The sequence below is a fragment of the Pteropus vampyrus genome, unplaced genomic scaffold (assembly GCF_000151845.1).
Source record: "Pteropus vampyrus isolate Shadow unplaced genomic scaffold, Pvam_2.0 Scaffold51, whole genome shotgun sequence".
Lineage (NCBI taxonomy): Eukaryota > Metazoa > Chordata > Mammalia > Chiroptera > Pteropodidae > Pteropus > Pteropus vampyrus.
Window position 1 is genome coordinate 859,930 of NW_011888832.1, and position 22,392 is coordinate 882,321.

General features: G+C 41.6%; 1 protein-coding gene across 1 annotated transcript in view; it reads right to left on the bottom strand.

Annotated features, from left to right (window-relative positions):
• NUP93 (nucleoporin 93) overlaps window positions 1-21,254 on the bottom strand; it is an 88,633-nt gene extending 67,379 nt beyond the window's left edge. The window contains exons 1-3 of the mRNA XM_011360127.2: window positions 21,107-21,254; window positions 11,791-11,983; window positions 4,367-4,484 (exon numbers count right to left, since the gene is read on the bottom strand). Coding sequence (XP_011358429.1) covers window positions 4,367-4,484; window positions 11,791-11,969 — 297 coding nt within the window. The 5' untranslated portion in view covers window positions 11,970-11,983; window positions 21,107-21,254. The remainder of the gene's footprint in view (window positions 1-4,366; window positions 4,485-11,790; window positions 11,984-21,106) is intronic.
• Window positions 21,255-22,392: the final 1,138 nt, after the last annotated feature.

A 22,392-nucleotide genomic window follows, 5' to 3' on the forward strand; every position in this document is an offset into this window, starting at 1 on the left:
AGAGAAAGATAAATACCATATGATGTCACTTATATGTGGAATCTAAGGTACAAAAAGAATAATCTTATCAAAAACAGACTCACAAATATAGTGGGCAATTTGGTGATAGACAGAGGAGAGAGGGTCGGGGGACTAGGAGAATGGAATGAAGGGTTAAAGAAGTACAAATTAGTAGTCAATAGTTTGGCACAGGGATTGGGAGCACGGCAGAGGGAATGCAGTTAGCATTAATATGATGGCTAGGTGGAGGGCCAGGGGAGGGAGGGAGCAATTGGGGGAAACGTTTTATGAACAATATAGATGTCTAACCAATGTACTGTATACCTGAAACTAATTTAAATAAATTTATTAAAAAAAAAAAAACTAAGTATTTGAGTATTTAAAAAAGCAGAATGTTTCTAATTGAAACACATCTCTACAGAAATCTGTCAAACACATTAGAGTGTTAACCTGCCTGGAGAGAGTAACTACCGCGGCACTCTCGAATCCGACTTGGGTAGTCAGCCTCACTTCCCAAAAGCCCAAAAGAGAATGTTGATACTGAGATCAGACACTTGCTTGAGGTTTGCAGTCACTGGAATGACTAGCGTAAGATGCCTTACCCCAATACTCCATGTAGCTATGAAATAGAGTTAGATTTAAAGATGTTTCATTAATTACAGTTAATTCACAGTCTAAAATTTCTGGCACTATAAGGGTAGTGGGATGAAATGTGCCCCTCCCCAAAGCATGTGTCCAAGCCCCTAACTCCTAGTGCCTGTGAATGTGACCTTATTTAGGAGCAAGGTCTTTGCAAATTTAAGAATCTCAAAATGAGATGTGCTAGATTTAGGGTGGGTCCTAAATCCAATAACTAGTATCCTTATAAGAGAAAGCGGGGTAGATTTGACAGACAGGAGGAAAACACCTGTGATGATGGAGGCAGAGACTGGCGTTACTCTGCCACAAACCAAGGAATGCCAGAAGTCCCTGGAAGCTGGATTCTCTCCTAGAGCCTTCAGAGAGCCCGGTGCTACCAACACCTTAATTTCAAAACTGTGGCCTCTAGAACTGAGAGAGAATACATTTCTAATGTTTTACGCCACTAAGTTTGTGGTAACTTGCTATGGCAGCCCTAGAAATCTAATGCAATAAGTTGAGCAATAATATTATTATATTTTGGTCTAATGTCATTTGGAAATATTACAGCCTAATGCTGAGAAACTGCAGCTCCCACTTTTCTGGCCAATTCCAGCTATTTCTGCATAGCCTTCTTGAAATATACATGTAATCTAGTGAAAAAGTCCAGAATATAACTGAGACATGTAAATTTACACTTTATTACTCTATAATATACATCATGCATGGTATATTAGGTCTGTTCAGATCATAATAAAGATGTGCAGTCTGCCTTAAAGATTTTTTTTCCAAAGACAGAAGTGAGCAAATGGATCTCTGTGAGAGGACTTGTCCTCACAGGCACCACGAAGTAACTTACAGCAGTGTAGTCATTTTGGTGCCATGTCCTGCTAATAGTTATTGCTCTTCACCTCTATTACACAAATGTATAGGCCTTTTTGGCCATTTCCAAAAAATAAAATCAATAAACATTTTTAAAAATTCTACTAGCATAAGCCATACATATATTTAAGTGAGTTTTTAAATATGTTACCTTCGCTAGACACAGCAATCATTTTAAAATGCATTCTCAATGCATGCCAACATCATTAATTATGACAAACAACAAAACAGTAACAACAAAAAAACCCATATTAATTTTAAGCTCCATTAGTAACAACAAAATATAATCAATGTTTACCAAACAAAAAAGGACTCTACATGTATCTATATATGTATTTATACACGGGAAAATGCCTTTTTGAGCTTATAAATAACAAACAATAGATGGTACAAAGTCTTGGACAGTATCTGTCAAAGGAGCCTTTAGCGTTTCTTTTTGTGAATTTATAAACTGACATAATAAATTCACTCTGACTGATAACACAGAGGATTAGAGTCATTCTTATCTCAAAAACCGCACTGGTTGGAAAACAAAAGTTCGTACACAAAAACCCATCAGATTTATAGCATGTGAATTCTATCTTAATAAAGCTGTTAAAATAAATGAGAACAAAATGTCCATCAAAAAGTACATCTGGTTTTTCTAAAAACAAAAAACAGACCATGCCCAAGTTAACTCTTCTTGGATAACCGACGCATTATGAGACTAATGAAAAGGAGGCCCACTCCACACATCTGACTACTGAACAAGATGTCAGGCAGGATATGGTACCACTGTGTGTACAGGAGGGTTAAGCACAGGTCAGCTGAGACACAACACACAACACAACTCAAAATCTTCAATCCCTACTAGTAACAGGAGCCACCTCAGATCAAGCCAAAGCCTCAGCCCTTTAAAAGTTAAATTTTCTCCTTTAAACCTTTGCTGGTAAGAAGATGAGGTCAATAGAGGTCTTATTTTGAAATAAGCCTTAAATCTCGACTTCAGATCTAGATGATCAATCCTCGATCAATCGAAAGTTACCCCGGACTGAACATCTGCATTTCTGAAGATATTTTGGAAAACTCCCAAACCAAGAGGTAAAATTTTGAAATGGAAGCATCCTTCCTCTTAAAGTTCAAAGACTTCTCAGTGGTACAGAACCAAATTTCTCAGCCATGCTCATTTCAAATCAAGAAACACTCCTTAATGTGACCGAGCATGCTTTGCTAGGAAACCATCTAACAGGGGTGTCGAAGGATGTTCATGCATTAAGTAGAAGGTTAGAATAAATGATCATTATGACTCAATATATTTATAAACCTGTCATTAATATCTCAAAGCAAAAAAATGGAGTACCACATCTGTGGGAATTACTTTATGAAGAGCATCACTAAGTGAGGCTGAGTATTCCAAATATGTATTACAACCATGCCAGAGAAAATTGTAAAAGCAGTTCCTTTAAAAAAAAAAAAAAAAAAAGTGAGGCTGAGTATTCCAAATATGTATTACAACCATGCCAGAGAAAATTGTAAAAGCAGTTCCTTTAAAAAAACAACAACAACAACAATTTCTTTGGTATTTAAAACAATAAAAACACTCAAAGAAATAAACGACAAGCTGTCAGCAAGTGCCATTTCTTTCTATAGTATTAGGGGTTCTCCCCAAAACATATGGTGATTATCCAATTATTTGAGCTCCATCCCATTTATCCACCTCATCCCTGTTAAAAGCAGTTGAAATAGAAGAGGTAGGAGTGGGGAGAGAGCTAAAACTTAAAAAAAAAAAAGTTAAGTGGCAGGTTAAGTTATACATATGCCATTTTAAGGTTACATGGAAATGAGAAGGCATCTATAAAGTGACAGGCAAATATGATGTAGTATATAAAAGTGGAAAAAAACCTGATATCCATACTCTAGGAACATATCGATACCAGGAAAAATAATATCTATAGTTATTCAACTCTCAACTCAAACTGGAATAAATGCAAAATTGTGGCCATTACATGGATTAAAGCACTTCTTGGGGAGGGTATTGGGGAAGAGAGTATTAACGCAAATGAAGTCCAAATAACAACACAATTAGTATTCATCTGAACTAAGATTTGCCTTCGCTGTGTCCTTTCGTTTCAAAGATAAATCAGTAATAAAAAAGTTACCCCACTATCCCTTCACTTCAACACTATGCAGTGTTCCAATTCCTCAAAACTAAATGGATCACAAGTTTTTTCCTTAACGAATTTCAGCATGCAAACACACACACACACACACACACACACACGCACGCACGCACGCACGCACCCATATCAGTTTCTGATTAAATTAAAACAGCAAGCAATTGGGCTGGTGGCAAGTTAGGTTAAATGAGACTGGAGTGCTCTATTAGACCATTTCCTGGTGCCACTAATGTAGCCAAATACTTCCTAGATATCGATGAGTAGATTTTAGTAAATAGTACTCTAAGTTTTCTCCAGCTCTTTGCCAACTAATACAAGCAAGACGTAGAAAAGAAATGTGGACGGGGAATAGTAAAATTGAGATCTAGCAAAGAAAGCAAGAGAAATTTAGAACAAATGTCTCTGTGCCTTGGATTAAGCCCAAAGAAAGAAAAGGATTCCGTTCTCATAATTACAATAATATATAAGTGCGGGTCAGAATTGCTTTCTTAAATTCAGCCTTGCCGTGAACTCTGAAAATAACCCAACATTCCCCACTACACCTCCAAAGCTGAGTCTCCCGTTCCCTTAATATGTGAGGAAGAAGGGATTACCAAAGAAATTTGGACTCCCTGAATTAGCTGGTCGACAAAGGGCCAGGGCCTTCAGCCCAGGCTGCATGCTCACTCAGGGTTCCACCTGCATCAGTCCTGGCACCTGGCAGCCCTTACCTGAATGTCTGTATCCTTCACAGGCTCAAGAGGCTCAAAGGTGGTGGCTGCACTCAGGCTCTCCAAGCGCTGGGAGATGTGGGATATGTCAAGTCCCCGAGACCCAAGGAGAACTGACCTATACGAGGATAAAAGGTGCAGAGGAAAAAGTAGGATTAGAATACCTGGTAAGCTTCATAAAATACTAGAGTGTATTTTTTATCCAAAACTCCCACTTTCATATGGTTGTTTTATACATTTCCATAAAGATCTATCACCTGGAATAAGAGACACAACATTGCATTTGGTAGTAAGAAAGTTCTGATCACGCCTAAATTAGACTGAGGGACTTGTCTAGAATAAAATGAGAGTATATCAATAAAATGATAGTCCAGATGGCTCCAAACATTTTCCAGTAAAGAAAACCATGAAGTAGATGATATTCTCAATCCCCATTTTATAGATGGGGTAACTAAGGTGCAAAGAGATTAACCAACTAATCTAAAGTCACAGAGCTAGGAAAAGAGCAGAACCAGCTCATCAAGCTTGAGAGCACACTCTTAACCACCATCCTATTTACAGCTTCTGTAAAGACAGATGTAGTGAATCACAAAAGCCAAACATCATGTGCAACAAACACATCTTCAAGTTCCCTCTCTGCTGCCCAGTCCAATAATATCAGAGGATGTCATCTGACTAATAAATGCTTTTAAAGGGAGATGGGAATAATACAGCTAGCTTTATTTCTTCTCGTCTAAGCAATGTAAAAATGGAAGTTTCTTTAAAAAATCAGATTCTCACTAATATTTACAATGCTCTCTGGAGGCAAGAATCTTAGGGAAATTGATTGTTGCTTTTGGATTATGACTTAACACCCCCAAATCCACTGACAAAGTCTGTGTTCATTCTGAGTAACTCAGAAGAAGGTAGACCACTTGGCAGTACAAGTAACCCTAATACCTATGGACAGGTACGTCACTTAAAATTTCCACTCCTGAACTAAAAGATTTACTGAAGAGAAAGGACTTCTCATGCTTATTTCTATTCTATTAAGTACTACAGAAGTGGATGATGTGTACCCAGAGGACTCCCCACTGTAGAGTTTTGTCTCCACCATGTTGACAGGTCAACTGCGATGCCATCCTGGGGTTTCCCTTCCAGGCTACCACATCAGATAGAGTATCTTGCCTCTCTCTCCTAATAATCCTTAATAGCTAAATTTTCTAACACAGTGGTCCCCAGCCCTGGTCACACATTAGAATCTCCGAGGCAACCTTCCCCGCAAGGAGTCTGATTGGTGCTGGGTGAAGCCTGGAGCATGGGTATCAGTATAATGCCCTCCTTCCTTTAAAAAAAAAAAAAAAAAAAAAGTATTACTGAAGTAATTAATTCACACACCATATAATTCACCCACTTAAAGTGTACAATTCAGTGGGATTTAGTATATTCAGAGTTGTACGACCAACACCATAATAAATTTTAGACCATTTTCATCGCCCCCCCCCATAATGAATCTCCTACCCATCAGCAGCCACTCTCCATGTCATCCCAAATCTTTCCCCGCCTAGCCCCTGGCAACCACTAATCTATTTTCCATCTCCATAGATTTGCTTATTCTGGATACTTCACATAAATGGAATTATACAATAATGTAGTCTTTTGTGACTAATTTCTTTTACTTAGCATACTGTTTTCAAGGTTTATCCATGTTATAACATGTGTCAGTACTGTATTTCTTTTTATTATTGAAAAGCATTCAATTATATTGATATGCCACATTTTATATGTATGCATCTATTCATTAGTTGGTGGACCTCTGGGTTGTTTCTATTTTTGGCTCTTATGAAAAACGCTGCCATGAACATTCATGTACAAGGTTTTGTGTGAATAGATGATTTCATTTCTCTTGGGTATATACCTAGGAGTGGAACTGCTAGGTCATATAGTAATACTCTGTTCAGCTCTATGAAAAACTGCCAGACTATTTTCCAAAGCAACTACACCATTAACATTCCCACGAGCAATGTCTGAGAGTTCCAATTCTTTCCATACCCTCACTAATACTTATCACCTTTTTTGATGATAGCCATCTTAGTAAGCCCAATATTTTAAACTACAAAAAAAAATTTTAAATACAAAATTAAAATTGTAAACCTCCTTGTACCCATCATCCAGCTTCAACAATTAGCATGCTGTTGCCAACCCTAGTCCATCTACCACCTTACCAACTCTCCTCTCTCTGCCACCCAGATTATTTCGAAGTACATTCATGATATTCCAATTCTTTCATAATTTTAAAATTTGTGTTTGTTTGAATGAGATACAAATAAGGTTTCGACTTATAAATGACTGATGTGCCTCTTAAATCTCTTTAATGTACAGCTTGCCCATTTATCTCTTTTTTTTTGTACAATTTCTCTGTTGGAGACTCTGGATTATTAGTCTTATAGAGCAGTCCTAATCAAACTTGAAACATGCATGTGAATCACCTGGGAAGCTTGTTAAAATGCAGATTCTGATTCAGTAGGTCTGGGATGGAGCCTGAGATTCTCCATTTATAAAAAGCTCACAGTTCATGTTTTTGCTGTTGATCCATAGACTATACTTAAAGTAGCAAGGATGTAGTTTCCCACAGAACAGCCTGTACTGTTTCCCCACGATGTCATTTAACATGTTCATGTGGCCTCTATGTTTCCTGTAAATTGAAAGCAAGCTCTAACAGCCTAATCAGATTCAGGTGGCATTATTTTTTTGGTTGGGTTACTTCAGACTTTCATCAACTGGTCTGGTTATTTTTATTTTAGAATAATAGCAGACAGTGATCATTGCTCAGAATTATTAATTCCTTAGAGGTTGCAAAATGGTGGTATTCCATCTTTATTAGCTTGACTGTTTCCTTTCAGAGAGACTCTCTTCATCAACTATGTGGTTACTTTGGATAATATACCAAATGTGACTGATGAGTTTTACTTTAGTATCATTACAAACTCAAGAATTTAAATACATTTGACGTGTTTCAATCCACTGCAGTTATTATCCTTACGATGCTCAAATCATCTCATCTTTGTACATTTAAAATCTTTCCAAGTTGGCTTCTGAGTTCTTTTGACACAACTCAAGTAGACCTTCATAACTTCCTTGCGATCTAGTATGACAAGATGTTTCATGTTCATCTTAAGTCTTATGCTTTGGGTGGTGAGCACACAATGGAGTATACAGATGTTGTATTATAAAGTCATACATCTGAAATTTACATAATGCCATTAACCAATGTTACCCCGATAAACTTAATTAAAAATATTAAGATTAAAAAAATATATGCACATTAAAAAATATATATATTAAGTCTTCTGATTCATGAACAGGACATCTTTCACCTGCTTTCTAAAATAAATAAGAATGTTATATGCTTTTCTCCACCTTGTATTTAACTTAATATGTCCTGGAGTCACTCCACAGTAGTAGATAGTCTCATTCCTACTGAAATGTCGCACTCCACGACACAGATATACCACATATATTCAACCAGTGCCCTACTGATGGGTACTCATGTTGTTTCCAACTTTGCAGTGAACATCCTTGTGAACACATCCTTTCCTACTTTTCCCAATGTACCTTTGGAACAGATCCCTGGAAGTGGGATTGCTGGGTTAATGGAAAATTTGCTAGATATTGCCAAACCCTGTCTCACAGGCACTACATCTCCACCAGTGACATGTGAGAATGTACCCAGGGCCCAGGTGATTTTAAGATGTCCCAGTGTTGAGAACCTTGGAATTTAAAAAGTAGCTATTAAAATTATCAGAAGGAAAGATCATCTAAGCAGGTGATGCCTGCAGAAACTGTGCAATGCGTATGCAGAAGCCCCGTGAAGGGAGGTGGAGGGAAGACTGAGGAGCAGGGAGTCCAGGGATGGTTTCACAAATAAAGGCTGTACCAGAGACTTCCAGCTTCTCAAGGTGGAAAAACCCAGAAGTTTCCTGCCCTCTACGTGTCCCAGGTCCTGTAAACCAGGTAGCTTTTCTTGAGCAAAAAGCTACACAGGCTGGAGTCAAACACTCCAGTCCAAGAAAGCAAGAGGACAGAACCTGATCTCAACAGACATGGGGAGCAGAAAATACCCAGGAGGCCTGTGTTCAAGTCCCATCTGTCACTCACTGCCTAAAAATCTGAGACATATCACTTTTCCAAGCTTCATTTCTCTCCTCTGTTAAATGTGGACCAAAATCCCTGCCTTTCCCACCTCTCAGGCTTGTGAAGACCAGTCGGGAGAACACTATGACAATCCTTTGGGAACTGAGAAGTGCCAGAGGAATGTGAGGGATTCTTACTGACCAAGCTCAGTTTGAATTCTGGCTCGGCCACTTGCTATCTGACATTCCTCAATATGAAACAGAGGTGGCAATACTTATTTCACGGGGTTATTTTAAGAAAAAATTATATAAGGCATGTAAAGTGCTTGGCACAGTGCCTGACAAATAGTAAGTAGCTTACCGTTAAGTAAAGTTATAATTTGCTGTGTAACTTTGGGCAAATAAATGTATATGCCTTGAATGAACATGGAGAAAAGTGTGAAAGAATAAGCATATTAATAACAGTGGTGATCTTGGAATACAAAGTTAGGGAAAAAGTGATCATTGACTTTATCTCTGTACATTTCTAGGTTGTTTGGCTTCTGGGTGTGCATGGAAAAATCCAATGAGGCATCTGTGATGAGAGAAGAGGGGGATACAATTGACAACAGGTACCCAGGGAAGGCTTCGCAGCCACTAACAACATTCTATGTCTTAACTGTGCAATGTGCACATGGCTAGTCATTCATTCTATTATTATTTACACCAGGAGTCAGAAAACTTATTCTGTAAAAGGCCAGCAGTAAATACTTCAGGCTTTGCAGGGCATAGGATCTCTGTCATAACTACTCAACTCAGCTACTGCAGCACAAAAGCAGCATAGATAATACATAAACAAGTGTGGGTGTGTCCCAATAAAACATTAAAAGGCAGCCGCTGGCTCTGGCTTGTGGGACATGGTCTGATAATCCCTGATTTACACTTTTATATATGTTATGCATATCCTTCTTCATGTGTAAACAAACTAAACAATTTAAAAATACTAGGGGATCAAATATATGGTAGCTGAAGGAAACTGGACTTTTGGTGGTAATCAGACAATAGAATATATAGATGTCAAATTATAATGTACACCTGAAAATTATAGAATTGTATTAACCAATGTTACCCCAATAAACTTAAAAAAATATGAAAGAAAATTTTAAAAAATTTGCTACAATAAAAAAAATTTTTTAAATACTAAACACACATAAGCAAAAAGCTATCAAATCTGTTCCCTAAAATGAAAACACCAACAAAGTTTATTTAAACAAATGAATTCAGCACACAACAAATCAATGTTAAACCTATAATCTAATCTTAACTAAAATCTTAAAGACAGAATTTTCTTTCAAAATTTATTTCATGTAAAAATTTTTCCTACTCAGTTCTCTCCTCTACCCTCATCCTGTACTAAAATATTCACAGCACACTCTATGTCTCTGTCTATCAAGAAGATGAAAAAAATACAGTGATCAGCCCTTTGGTTTCTTTTTAAGCACCTGCCCCACCCTATATCCATTGTTTTAATGTTCCAACTTCCTCCTCCCTAAAATAATGAATTTAAGGTAGAAAGAGATGAGGAAGAATGGAAATTTACAAGAAAGAGAGCATGACTGATAATTGTTACCAAGAAAACATTTTCCCTTTTTGCTCTTAATGGGCTGTAAAGCTGATGCAATTAAATTATAACTATAGCAACTCAGCTGGCATCACGGTCCTTTCGCTCCAGCAGCATCCTTGCACACAAGCGCAGAGCGTGCTCCAGACCGGAAGGTAACTGAAGACCGGGGGCAACTGCAGGCAACACGGAGGAGCAGTAAGGAGACTGCAGGGAGGGCAAGTTAGCAGAAATGTCTAAAGACTGGGTGGGGTGTTGGGGAACAGTGAAGGAGAGCCGTTGGCTGCACTTAGCTGCAAGGTCGAACAGTTAAAGATCCCTGTCAAGGTTCCTCTGACTTGCATTTACCAACACCAACAGAAACAAACCTAATTCGTACTATTTCTAAAAATAAAAATCTGGGGAGGCCTACAAAAGAATTTCTATAGCATACTTACTTACTGACTTGGAAGAGCAGCCAAAACATTCAGCTCTCAAGATTAGCTGGAAAAAGAACGTAGCCCTCATACTCACTCCTGTGACATTTATTATATACCCAAAACAATGTACCCACATTAACACCAGCATTTAGGTGTTTCTCAAGTTCTAAGAATGAAGACTGAGTAGATGACTGACAATTTTCCACATCTCTCACACAGAATCCCAGTGACTTTCCAGACCAGCCAAGGTCACAAGTAACAGCACCCCACCACCTTCCCATGACCCTGCCATCACGGCTAAACGAGTATGTGCTCTGTAATCAGCCTCGCTGGGTTTGAATCCTAGCTCACAACTCATGAGCTGTGTGATCTGAGAATTACTTGCCCTCTCTGAGCCTTAGCTGCTCAACTGTAGTATGGAGACAACAGTCCAAATATCCATTGTGAGGATTAAGAAAAATCTTAGGTCTAGCCAAGTTTCTGACACACAGTTAGTAATCAGTAAATCGCATTTCTTACGGAAAGCGGTGAGGTTTTTTTTCTGCCTCCCCAAGTTATAAGCTCATCGAGGGCAAGGACCATGTCTAATTCATGGCTGGAGCCTCAGAGATGGCCCAGGCCTGGCACAGTGGGAACCCCAGACACAGTATGAGCTCACTCAGTGTTGTACGGCAGCAGCAGCCACTGGCCAGACAGGCAGTCAGTACTGTGCCCCAGCTGCACTCCCTGGCAGCTCACCCACTGTCCTGGCCTACAACCCACCAGCAGGCATGGCACTGCCAAGGCCTTTCAGAAGCAGGCTCTGGGGTCACTGACAACAAGCAGACAGGATCACTCTTCACTTGGATGGCTTCTCGTTACTGACTGCTCGTCAACGTCTTTCGAGTGCTCTTAAAAACTCTGCTTATAACTGAGTGTTCTCTGGCACTGACAGTAACATGTGTGGCCCACATAGACTGACATACTTAAAACAGGAGCCATCATGAGCCACCAATCAGTGAACCAAAGCAGCAACTACTGTGACGGATTTCTGTATGACCAAGCTCTTCGCCCTTTCCCACCCTGGTCATCTCTGCCTGTGATATGGGCTCACAGCTTAGTCAGGCAGAAAGGCTGGAAAACCCGGACAGGGAGACAAAGCGAGGCCGCTGACCTGTTTACAAAAACCTAGTTCCTAAGAATCTGGCTTGTGTCTGACATTTACAGACTGCATCCAAATTCAAGGCAAGAAAGAAGAAACAGATCCTGTCCCCAGCCACCCAGCACCAATGCTGCCTCCCCACCAGTACTCACGCCTTGACATCTGCCGTCTCCTGGGACGTGCGTGTGAGGGTACGGGAACGCAGGCGCTCGCCCGCCTGCTGGATCTCCTGCAGGTTCCGTTCCACATGGGGAAGCTCTGAGATGCCCTCGGTCTCAGCGGCAAGCTGTTCAGCTTGCTGAAGGAGCTCGCCAAACCCCTCAGGATCCATTGGACCTGTAGATCCTAGATGGGGGAGAAAAAAGAAGAGACCTAAACCAAGGGAAAGACAGGCTTCGAACACTGCCTGAATCTGCTCCAAGCCTGAGGAAACACTAGGACTTTTTGTAAACAGACAAGGAGACAGCTCACCAACAAGCAGGATTTGTTCCTGAACAAAGCCCAGGAACAGGCTTGACAGAGAAAATGAGTCAGACTGTGAAGAAATAGATCATTTCTGTGCATATTTACAGTCTTAAGATCGATTTCTGCTAGCAGAACAAATGCAAAGATATTAAGCCACAGACCAGGACTCCCTCCTTCCATGGACTCAAAGCCGACAGGAAATGGAAGCCGTGGTGGCAACCTCAGGGAGACTGAGGGAACGATCACCCGCACTTCCTATCTCTCTACCTGTCTTAGTCAAACACCACCACCCACAGAGTGCCGGGCAATAAGACCCTTATCTCATAAGATTCTCAGCAAGTCACTGACTCCTGAGCAGACAGAAGTGGCAATGGAGCTCAGTTCTGTGCCCAAAATACTTTCTGCTGCAAAGTGGCTGAACCAAGACCAGAAGACAAGTCTGATTAATCCATGTTATCCTCACACACCTGCTCCCCCACTAACATAAAAGACAGTCTTTCTTTAAATTCATGTCTAAGTCTCCATCACATGTTCTTTAGCTTACAAAGTTATCAAAAGCAGAGACCCATGTCTGCTTGTTCTGATATTGAGAATATTAGACTTAACTGATGATATACCGACTACTTTAAAAAAATACCACTGCTACTAACAATTATACTAATATAAATAGCAGCTGGCTTCTAGACAACGAATATTATTAACAAGACCACCTGTTTCTTCAATGACTGACCAAGAAAAGCCATAGGAACAGGGTTGATATTCAGGTGATATTACACATTTATGAATCTTATATATATAGTACCATCCTTGTATAAGCTTCTTGACCAAGAGAATGTTTTTAACTCCTACCGCTATTTAAATCAACACCAGATAAACAGTACCATCATTTTTTAAAAATGACATTGCTAAAAGGTTAACAAAATTATTTACTAAAAACAACAAAATTCTTTAAAGAGTAGCTCTTGATGGTTATATTTTTCTACTTTGTTTGAAACCCAGGGCTTCAATTGCATTTCTGAAATCCCACCGGTCAGGAACTGCAGTTACAATGTTAATGTAATATACAATTATATCTCAGCTATGAAGCACTGGTTAATGTTAAAAGAGCAGGGTTACCACCATAAATCCGCAGCAGGAGAATAAGAACATTTTAAAATGAACATTAAAGAACATTAACTTTAAAGGCAAGGGCACAAGGTTAAAGTAAAAAATAGCTCAACAGGAATAAACATGAAAACACTGGTATTCTTTATTCTAAGCTGACTTTAATCTTTAGACAAAAAGTCATATAGGCAGTAACTCTAGATAATCAGTCATTTTTTTGGACCCAAGAGAATCGACTCTTATTGGCAATCTCTACCTGCAGGAAAATGTGGGTGGCAGAATGAGGAGGGTATTCTCAAAGACAGAAAAATAAAGTAACATAAGGGAATTTTTAAACAATGGCTCATGCCTGATGAATGGAAAAATGTTTATCCTCAGAAACCTACAAAGGCAGTGACATTCTAACCATCAGAAACATGGTCGCTAACCAGAAAGAGGAAAGAAAAGTAATATGCTGCCTCTTTCCCACAATTTTTTCACTCTAAGATAAAAATAATTTGTCTAACAGAGCCAAAGAAAAGGAAATACTGTTTTTTTATTTCTTAAGGAAAATTTTGGAAGTCCTTGAATAAAGAACTAAATGGGAAAAAAAAAAAAAGCTTTTCTAGGTTAAAAAAAAGAAAAATAGCATTTCACATCCATGTAAGACAAATTCAAAGGAAATGCTCAACTGCTCAACCTGCCCATACGAAGATTTAGTGAGAGATTTCAGTATAAATAACGCTAATAAAAGTTATGATTTACTTTAAAATGGCCCAATACATAAGATTTTAAAATTTATTTAAATAGAATTATTTTGATCGTCATAAAAATAAAGCCTGAATCTCTAAACATCCTAGGCTTAATATGCCCCAAACGGAGCTCCAACCTTTCATCTGCAAAACCTGCTCCTTTGGCCTTCTCTGCGTGCGGTGCCATTACTCAGCTGCTTGGACCAAAACCCTTGAAGGCCTCCAGGACTCACCTGCCACATGCAATGGGCCCACGAACGCTTTCAAATCTACCTTCAAAACGCATCCAGAATCTACCTCCTCCCACCGCCTCCACCCACACAAGTCACTTTCACCTCTTCCCTAACCTCCCTGCTCCAGCCCACGCCTTCTACAGTCTAGTCTCTATCCACTGACTAGTGATCCTTTTAAAGTCAGATTACTTGCCTCCTCTGCTCACAACTCTTACACAGAGTGAAGCCCTACAGAAGCGGCCCCACCTCCCCTCACCTCCAAGACTCATCTCCAGCCCTGTCCCCCATCTCTTCCTGGGCTCCAGCCACCCTGCAGCTTTCTTGCCGGACCCCGCAGTGCTGTCAGGCACATTCCCGCCCCCGAGTCTTTGTACTCCTTGTTCCCTCCACCTGGAACACTCCTCTCCCAGATAGGCTCAAGGATGATTTCCTATCTCTCTCTCAGCTAAACTGTCACCTTGCCTTTGATGCCAACTTACAACAAATTACTTAAGCGTGCAACCTGCAACCACCCCTAGCACTCACTCCCCCGTCTCTCTTATTGTCTGTCACCTCTGCTCGAAAGTAAGCTGCACGAGGAGAGGGATTTTTGTCTACTTTGTTCATTGATGTTCCTCAAGCTTCTAGAAAAGTGCCCAGCATGTAGTAGGTGCAGATTCATTGAATGAATAAGAGTTTTACCATTCCATTTGTGGAGAGTATGTTCTTCTCCAAGGCTTCCGGCGCTCCCCTGCCAAATCGGCACCCACTGGCAGGCAAAGACCAGTACTTAACATTTCTGAGGCCTCAGAGCATAAGGCAGTGATGATATAAATGGCAGGAATTCAGATCACACTTAGTTCAGACTAGTGCTTTCCCTCTACATACCCAGACAAAAACGAGTGGTATTTTAGAATAGCCCAGTTTTCAGGTGAACAGAATTCCAAACCAAAAGAATAAATGTACATATAAAAAGACATTTGCTGTATAACTTCGGAGTAGAAAATAAGCTTGTTCACTGTCTCTGAGAGGAGATATGTATGTAATACCATATTTAGGATATAATGGATCTGTCCTGCATAACTCAATCAGTGGAAATTAATTTACAAAAAAGTTTCCGAATCTATGCTCTGATGTAGTCATCATTACATTTCATTAAAATGTTTTAATTTATGGTTAATCAACTGAAAGACGATTTTTATCCCCTCTGCAAAATAAACATGAAATTAGCCATAAAATATGGGGGTTAAACCAACCAAAAATCAATTTGGACCCAAGATACTGAAAACTGATCATGAAAATAACTTCATTAGCTTTGTCTAAGAGACAGCACTAAAATGGTGAGGGTAAGGGGGATGGAGTCCAAGCTTCCTGTTGAGAAAACGTGGCCAGGACACATGCAGCCAGGACACATGCAGCGACCTGACGCCAGCTGAACCCCTGGGGAGCTATGGAGGAAGGAGTCAGGAAGAAGCTATACTGAGAACTCACAGAAGTGGGAACAGTCAATGCCAGCAAAACTGGGTCTAGATGGAAACCTGCCAGCAAGGACAGACTCACAGCAGGAGGGCTCTCCTGTCAGCAGGGACTCAGCCTGACTGTGAGAGGCCTCTGGAAACATGACAGGTGCTTCAGAGAGCATCACAGGGTATCAGGGCCCTGGACCACAAACTGCTCTCCCGCACCACTTGGCAGCAGTCCTGAGCCTCCACAGACCTCCTCAATCCCCTTCCCCCAACCCCCCTCCCCCAGAGTTGAGAGCCTTAAACAGAAGTTGCCACTGCTGTTGGAAGGCAGGACTGGCTACCCTTGCAGGGGATGACAGAAGGGAAGCTTCTGGGGGGCTGGTAAATTTCCGTTTTTTCATCTGGGTGCTGCTTAACAGTGTGTTTGTTCACTTTGAGAAAATTCAAAGCTAGATTCAAAAAGGTGGAGGGTGCTCACGATGGGGCTGGTCACCAGAAAGACCAGCTGATTGGAGGGTTAGACTCTGGGCCCCACCTACCAACCTCTGGGAAGGAGAAGGGGGCTGCGGTTAAGCGCTATAAATACTCTTGAAATGAGCTCTGCTGAGTTGGTGAATGCTTCCACGTGCTGGAAGGCTGGTGCACCCCGGTTCTACCAAAACAGAGTCCCTGTACTCAAGACCATTCCAGACCCCACCTTCAGTACCTACCTCTTTATCTGGCTGTTCATCTCTATCCTGCATAATAAACTGGTCAACATAGTAAATGTTTCTCTGAGTTCTGTGTCCCACTCTAGCACGTTAAATTGAACCCCAGGAGGGAATTGTGGGAATCTCTGATCTACTGCCAGTGGGTCAGAAGCACAGGTAATAATCTAGACTTGTGATTGGCTTCTGAAGGGTTGGGCACTGAGTGAGTGGGAGGCAGGGTACAGTCTTGTGAGACTGAACCCTTAGTCTGTGGAATCTGATGCTCTCTCCTGGTAGACAGTGTCAGAATTGAGTTAAATTGCAGTTGAGTTAAAAATATCCTGCAATCTAACAAATGCATTTAGCACTGTTATAATTTTTTAGATGTTGTTGGGGGAAAGGGAGAATTTTATATACATCAGAGGAAATAACTGATGCTGCTATTTATGCCTTTTTCTTCAAAATGTACAACTCGCATTTTTCAATTATTTTAAAAAATTTAAATGTGATAGTAAAATAAATCCTCCCCAAAATATTTTAACAGAATAGGTAAACAGAAGACTGGACTTTGAACCCACATGCCTGGTTCGAATCTAGAATGTTCACTTACTAGCTGAAGGTGGGTCGCTTTTACCTTGGGATGAAATCTAAATCTCTCAATCTTCTCATCTATAAAATGATATACATTCTGTATATCAGCAACCCTTTGCTGATATACAGAATGTATTTTGTAAATTCTACTGATTTATATCATTGTAAAATGCTATTTTAGCTTTTTTTCCAAAGTTGCCAATTTGGCAACATTTTGTCATTTAATTATAAACATCTCTGTTTCAAAAAATCTTCTAGTAAACATGTGATACTAAATTATAGCTTATTTAATCACAATTTCCTATCATTCACTAAGAACTTCTGGAAAACAGTTACAATTTTTAAATGTGTTATGTTCCTTACTATTAAATATAGTTATTATAAATTCAAATTTCCTTAATAAAGGTGTGATTCAACAGAATTTTAGCATTTAATTTCAAGTGGAAATCTTGCCCTCAAATCTTTTTATTAATCAGACTACAGGATTAAAACACCAGAACAGTGTTCAGTGTTCAACACCAAAGACTAATGAGTAAAGCCTCACTCAAGATATCAGACTGGTTCTGCTCTCCTCTCTTCTTCTGAATATATAAACTATAACTAGATGATAATATCATTCCATTTTTTACTGTATCTGTCAGTTGTCAATTATGACAACCACCAAAAAGAAAATTACATCTTAACAGATACTATTGTTTCAGTAGCCTCTGGGAAGAGGAAAAATAATGATTAAAAAAAAAATGTTGCTGGATAATTCTTCATATTCCTGTAAGAGTAAATAAAAGAAAGTTGCACCTAATCATTATTTAGAAGGTAGACTTCTGGAGAAGACAAAGAACTGAAATAAATTACCTTTGACAGAAGAGAAATTAAAAACCTAGGCGATTCATTACTAGTTCTGGCCTGGACAACTCAGTAAAGAATGTCTAGCGTCAGCTTTCCCAATACATAGAACACCTCTTGCATTATTTCATCTTCAGTGAGCAACAAGGAGCAACCTGGCATCACACAGAAACATAAGGTATCCACATGGGTTACTTTCTGATAAGCTCTAGGCTGTCTAGTCTCCTAGAAGCCAGGCTTGCGATGGAGGAACTGCGGACCCAGCCTGGCTCTGTCCCACGTCAGCCCTCTGCCCTAGTTCCATCACCAGTGAGATGACAAGGTTGGCTCAGGTGATTTCCAAGGGCTTGCCCACCATAAAGAATCTACAAATGTGGGATATTTTAATTCACTCTTTAAACTCATTCAATGTATCTTTGAAAGGGGCAGCCCCATCTTACTGGTGATGGAAACCATCTGTATACAGAACCCTAGGAGTGACACCCACCCTATCACAACTGGCATAAGAAGGGCAAATCACCAAGTCTGCCTCCAAAAGGTCTGGCTCTGGCTCTTCCCTCTAAACCAATGGTTCTCAGTGGAGGGCAACTTTGCCCCCCAGGGGTCACTGGCAGTACCTAGACATTTTTGGTTGTCACAACTGAGGGAGGGGTCTTGTGCTACCGACATCAGAAGGCAGAGACCAGGAATGCTGTTAAACACCCTACAACGCGCAGCACAGCCTCCACAACAAAGAATTATCCAGCCCAAAATAACGATAGTGCTGAGGCTGAGAAACTCTACTGTGACCAAGACAGTCTTCTTGTCCTGACGGCCATGACACCAGCATCAATAGCACTAGGAACCCCTAGAAATATATGTGTATATATTTTTTAATGTAAGAAAAGCACTACAGCTTTTATCAGAGTCTAACAAAAGTCTGAGTTCCACTCACCTACCACCAAAGAAAAAAAAAAAATCTTAAAACCGCTGTTATCTACAGAATTATCCTACTAGGGTTTTTTATAGTGCTACATGCATACTTTGGCATACAACAGAACATTTTGGGTGCTATGGACTGAAATGTGTCTCTCCAAAATTCGTATGTTGAAGTCCTAATCTCCAATGTGGTGGTGTTTGGAGAAGGAGCCTTTGGGAAGTAGTCAGGTTTAGAAGCGGTCAGAAAGGTGCGGCACTCAAGGTGGGATTAGTGCCATACTAAGAAGAGACAGCAGGGAGCTTGCTTCCTTTCTCCCCGACTCCCAACCCACACATATTCACCCAGAAAGAACATATGAACACTCAGGGAGATGGCAGCCATCAACAAACCAGGAAGGAAGCCCTCACTAGAACCCAACCATGCTGGCACCCTGGTCTTGGGCTTCCAGCCTCCAGAACTGTGAGAAACCAAACTTTGGTGGATTAAACCACTCAGTCTATGGTATTTAGTTATGGCAGCCCGAGCTAAGACACTGAGGTATTGAAAATATCCTATATCTCAGTATGGGAGAGGATTACATGAGTGAAGAAATATGTAAAAATTCATTCGACTAAACACTCAGGGTTTGTTCACAGATCGTTTTTAGAACAGCAAGAAACTTAACTTAGCATTACCTCCAGAGAGCAAAGCTAAGAGTTGAGAGATTTCTATTTCTCATTTTATACTCTCTGTCAATCTGAATTCTTTTCCATGAACGTATGTGACATTTCCTAACTCTTTGCAACTTGTTAATTTTTAAACTGCTCTAAACTCCCTGCTTCAGAGTGTTCGTCTTACCACTGCCCCTGAATCCTCAATGGCAGTCACTGTCAAATCTACACCCCCAGCCTACTCCTTGCACTCATACTGCTACTGGAGTTCCCAGGCACCACCTGCGCGTACCCACTCAAGCACACAACTGTCACACGGGTATGTCTCAAAATGCAGTTATCCACCCCCAAACACCACCCCCAGCAGCAGCTGTCCAACTCCTCCACCTCTAACCCCTGGCTTCTCTCTCAGGTTCTAACTCAGGTTCTCTTTCACACCTGTGCATGAACTGGGGTGTTTGTTTTGTTTTGTTTTTGATTTACAGGTATTCTCCACTCTCCAGACTCAGAAACCAAACAGATGTAAATACATTTTTTGAGAGAAAGCGGGTAGGTAGTCATTATCCAAACTATTGCTATTCCCTAACAAAAACTCAGGAAACCAAACACTATACAGATCACATGATATCCCTCACTCCTCAAACTTGCTATCTAAACTCTCATCATCTAAACAGATTTAGATGGCAAGGGATACTTGTATTTTTGCAGTGTATTCTGTTTTGTTTTGTTTTTTAAGCTTTATTGAGATGTAATTGACACGTAAGACATGTTTAGTCTGAGCTCCCCAACAACCATCTCAGTAGAGACAATAAGTAGGCAACTGGATATAGATCGAGAGGTCCAGGACCATATGATATGTTAGCCCTAATATATAGGAATTTAAAACTAGGAACCTCAGTAAGATCATCATAAATGAAAATGTCCCAAACATAAATGCACAAAGAAGAATATAGTTGAAAGAAGAAAAGGTATGATGCCCAAGGACACTCTCTTACGCCCCCAAGACTGAATACAAAGGGTGACCGTTGCATGATGAAAGCCATTTCTACAAAACAAACCAAAAAAAAAAAAAAAAAACAATACTTCCTTCTCACACCTGACAGAGGGGCAAACCCGGACCAGCGGCTCTGTCAACGGGTCGTCCAAACTTTAGCCAAAGATCCCTGCGGTCGATCCCGTAATTTTTATTTTTAAGAGCCCGTTAACTTAGGTATTGCTTTCACAGAGGATGGTGTGCTGTGAGTCTAGAGAAAGTGTGGGTCACCTCCAGGTTCTAATCACTAGCATCTCTCTGAATGGGGAGGAGCATTCGTTCCCTTGGATGCCGGCAGAGGAGACAGGCCAAAGGCCGGAAGAAGCTCACAGGGTTGTCCCAAAGACTCCTTCTCTCGGAGGACAACGCCTCCCGACAAGGCGCAATCCCGAGGGGCGAGCGAGCTGGCAGGGCGCGGTCAGGAAGGTAATGGGGAGGGGGTATGGACCAAGCCAAGGGTGGACTCGCAGGGCGGGGGTGGGGTACAGCGCGCCGCGGCAGAGCGCTGGAGTGGGGGAAGAGAGGAGTCGGGATGCCAAAGGTCCGTACTCAGAAAGAGGGCAGACAGAAGACTCCCGACGCTCTGATGGGGGCGGTTCGACAGGGCGCTGTGTAGCCGGCGTCAGGCATGCCCGGCTGCCATGAGGCCAACGGGAAGTGTGAGCAGCATGACGGCGAGAGCGGGGACCGGGCTCCGCCAAGCCTCGGGGCCCCGGGTTCAAGGACAAGCCTAGGTCAGAAGGAAGTGGCCAGAGGCACCCTTACCTGGCACTGCAGCGGTCCCCGCCGCTCCGGTCTCGGCTGGAGAGCGCGGCCGCCGCTTCTCGCGCCGCTCGCCTGCGCTTCCTGATTGGCCCAGGCCGGCCGCTCCCAGAAGGCCCCGCGCGGCGCGCCGCCAAACGAACTTTATGGAGGCCCGTGGACGAGAACAAGGACACGGGCGGGGCCGGGGGCGGGGCCTTCCGCCCAGCTTGCCCTCCCCGCACGCCCCCGGCCACCGCCCTCACCCTTCCCACGTGGTTAGAGTGGGCTCTGCCGGGAGAAGGTGATTGCACGATTGGCTGCCCGGATTTTTGACTCTTGAGCGCCATCCTAGTAGTCGGCACTATTCTAGGCGCTGGGGGCACAATGACGACCAGGACAGAGAAGATCTCTGCCCTGATACAGTGCTCAAGCTGGTGGGAGAAACCAAATATAATCCATAACTGCCAAATTGTAAGGAGGGCTATGACCCCAAAAGCAAGGTGATGGAAGAGAGAACGCCTACGAGGTCAGAGAAGACCTCCCTGAAGAGTGAGGTCGAAGCGGAAACACGAATGATAAGAAAAGGTCAGCCTTGCAAAATCTTGACTGCAGAACAGCCCAAGCAGAGGCAAAAAGTGAAGGCTCCGCTGGGAAACAAGCTTGGTGTTGGAAGAAGAGAAAGAAAGGGCGAATGGCTGGCCAAAGATGAGCAAAGACAGGTGGGGTAAGACTCACAGCTGGGGCCAGATGTCGCAGGTCCTTTAGGCCACAGCAAGAAAGCTGAAGTTATTCTTCATGCAAATGGAAGCCACTGGAGGGTTTGAAGCAAAGGTGTGACATGAGCTGACTTACCTTTGTAAAAGATGCCTCTAGCCCTCTGGGTGGAGAATGTACAGTAAGGAACAGTGAGGAGCCAGGAGACCACTGCTTTGTCCAGCACCTAAAGCTGGTGGGACGAGGACTGTTGCAGTGTCCACTCATAAAACATATATTGCTCACAATGTGCCAGAAATGAGTGAGTCCCCAGTCTTTATGATCTGGTGAGGAAGCGAGTACATAAAATAGATTGTATTTCAATTTAATGTGGTAAGTGCATGACAGTGCTATGTAAGGAAGTTAAGGGAGTTTAACCCAGTCTGTCGAGTTGGAAGTGACACCTTAACTGAACCGTAAGGATGAGTAGGGCTTAGCCTGGCAAAGAGATAGGGAGGTTTTTCCCAGCCTAGGGAATGAAGTAAGCAGAGGCGGAGAGGGGAGGAACAGTGTTCTCCTCACCCTCATCACACCCTTCCTTTCCTCTGACAAAG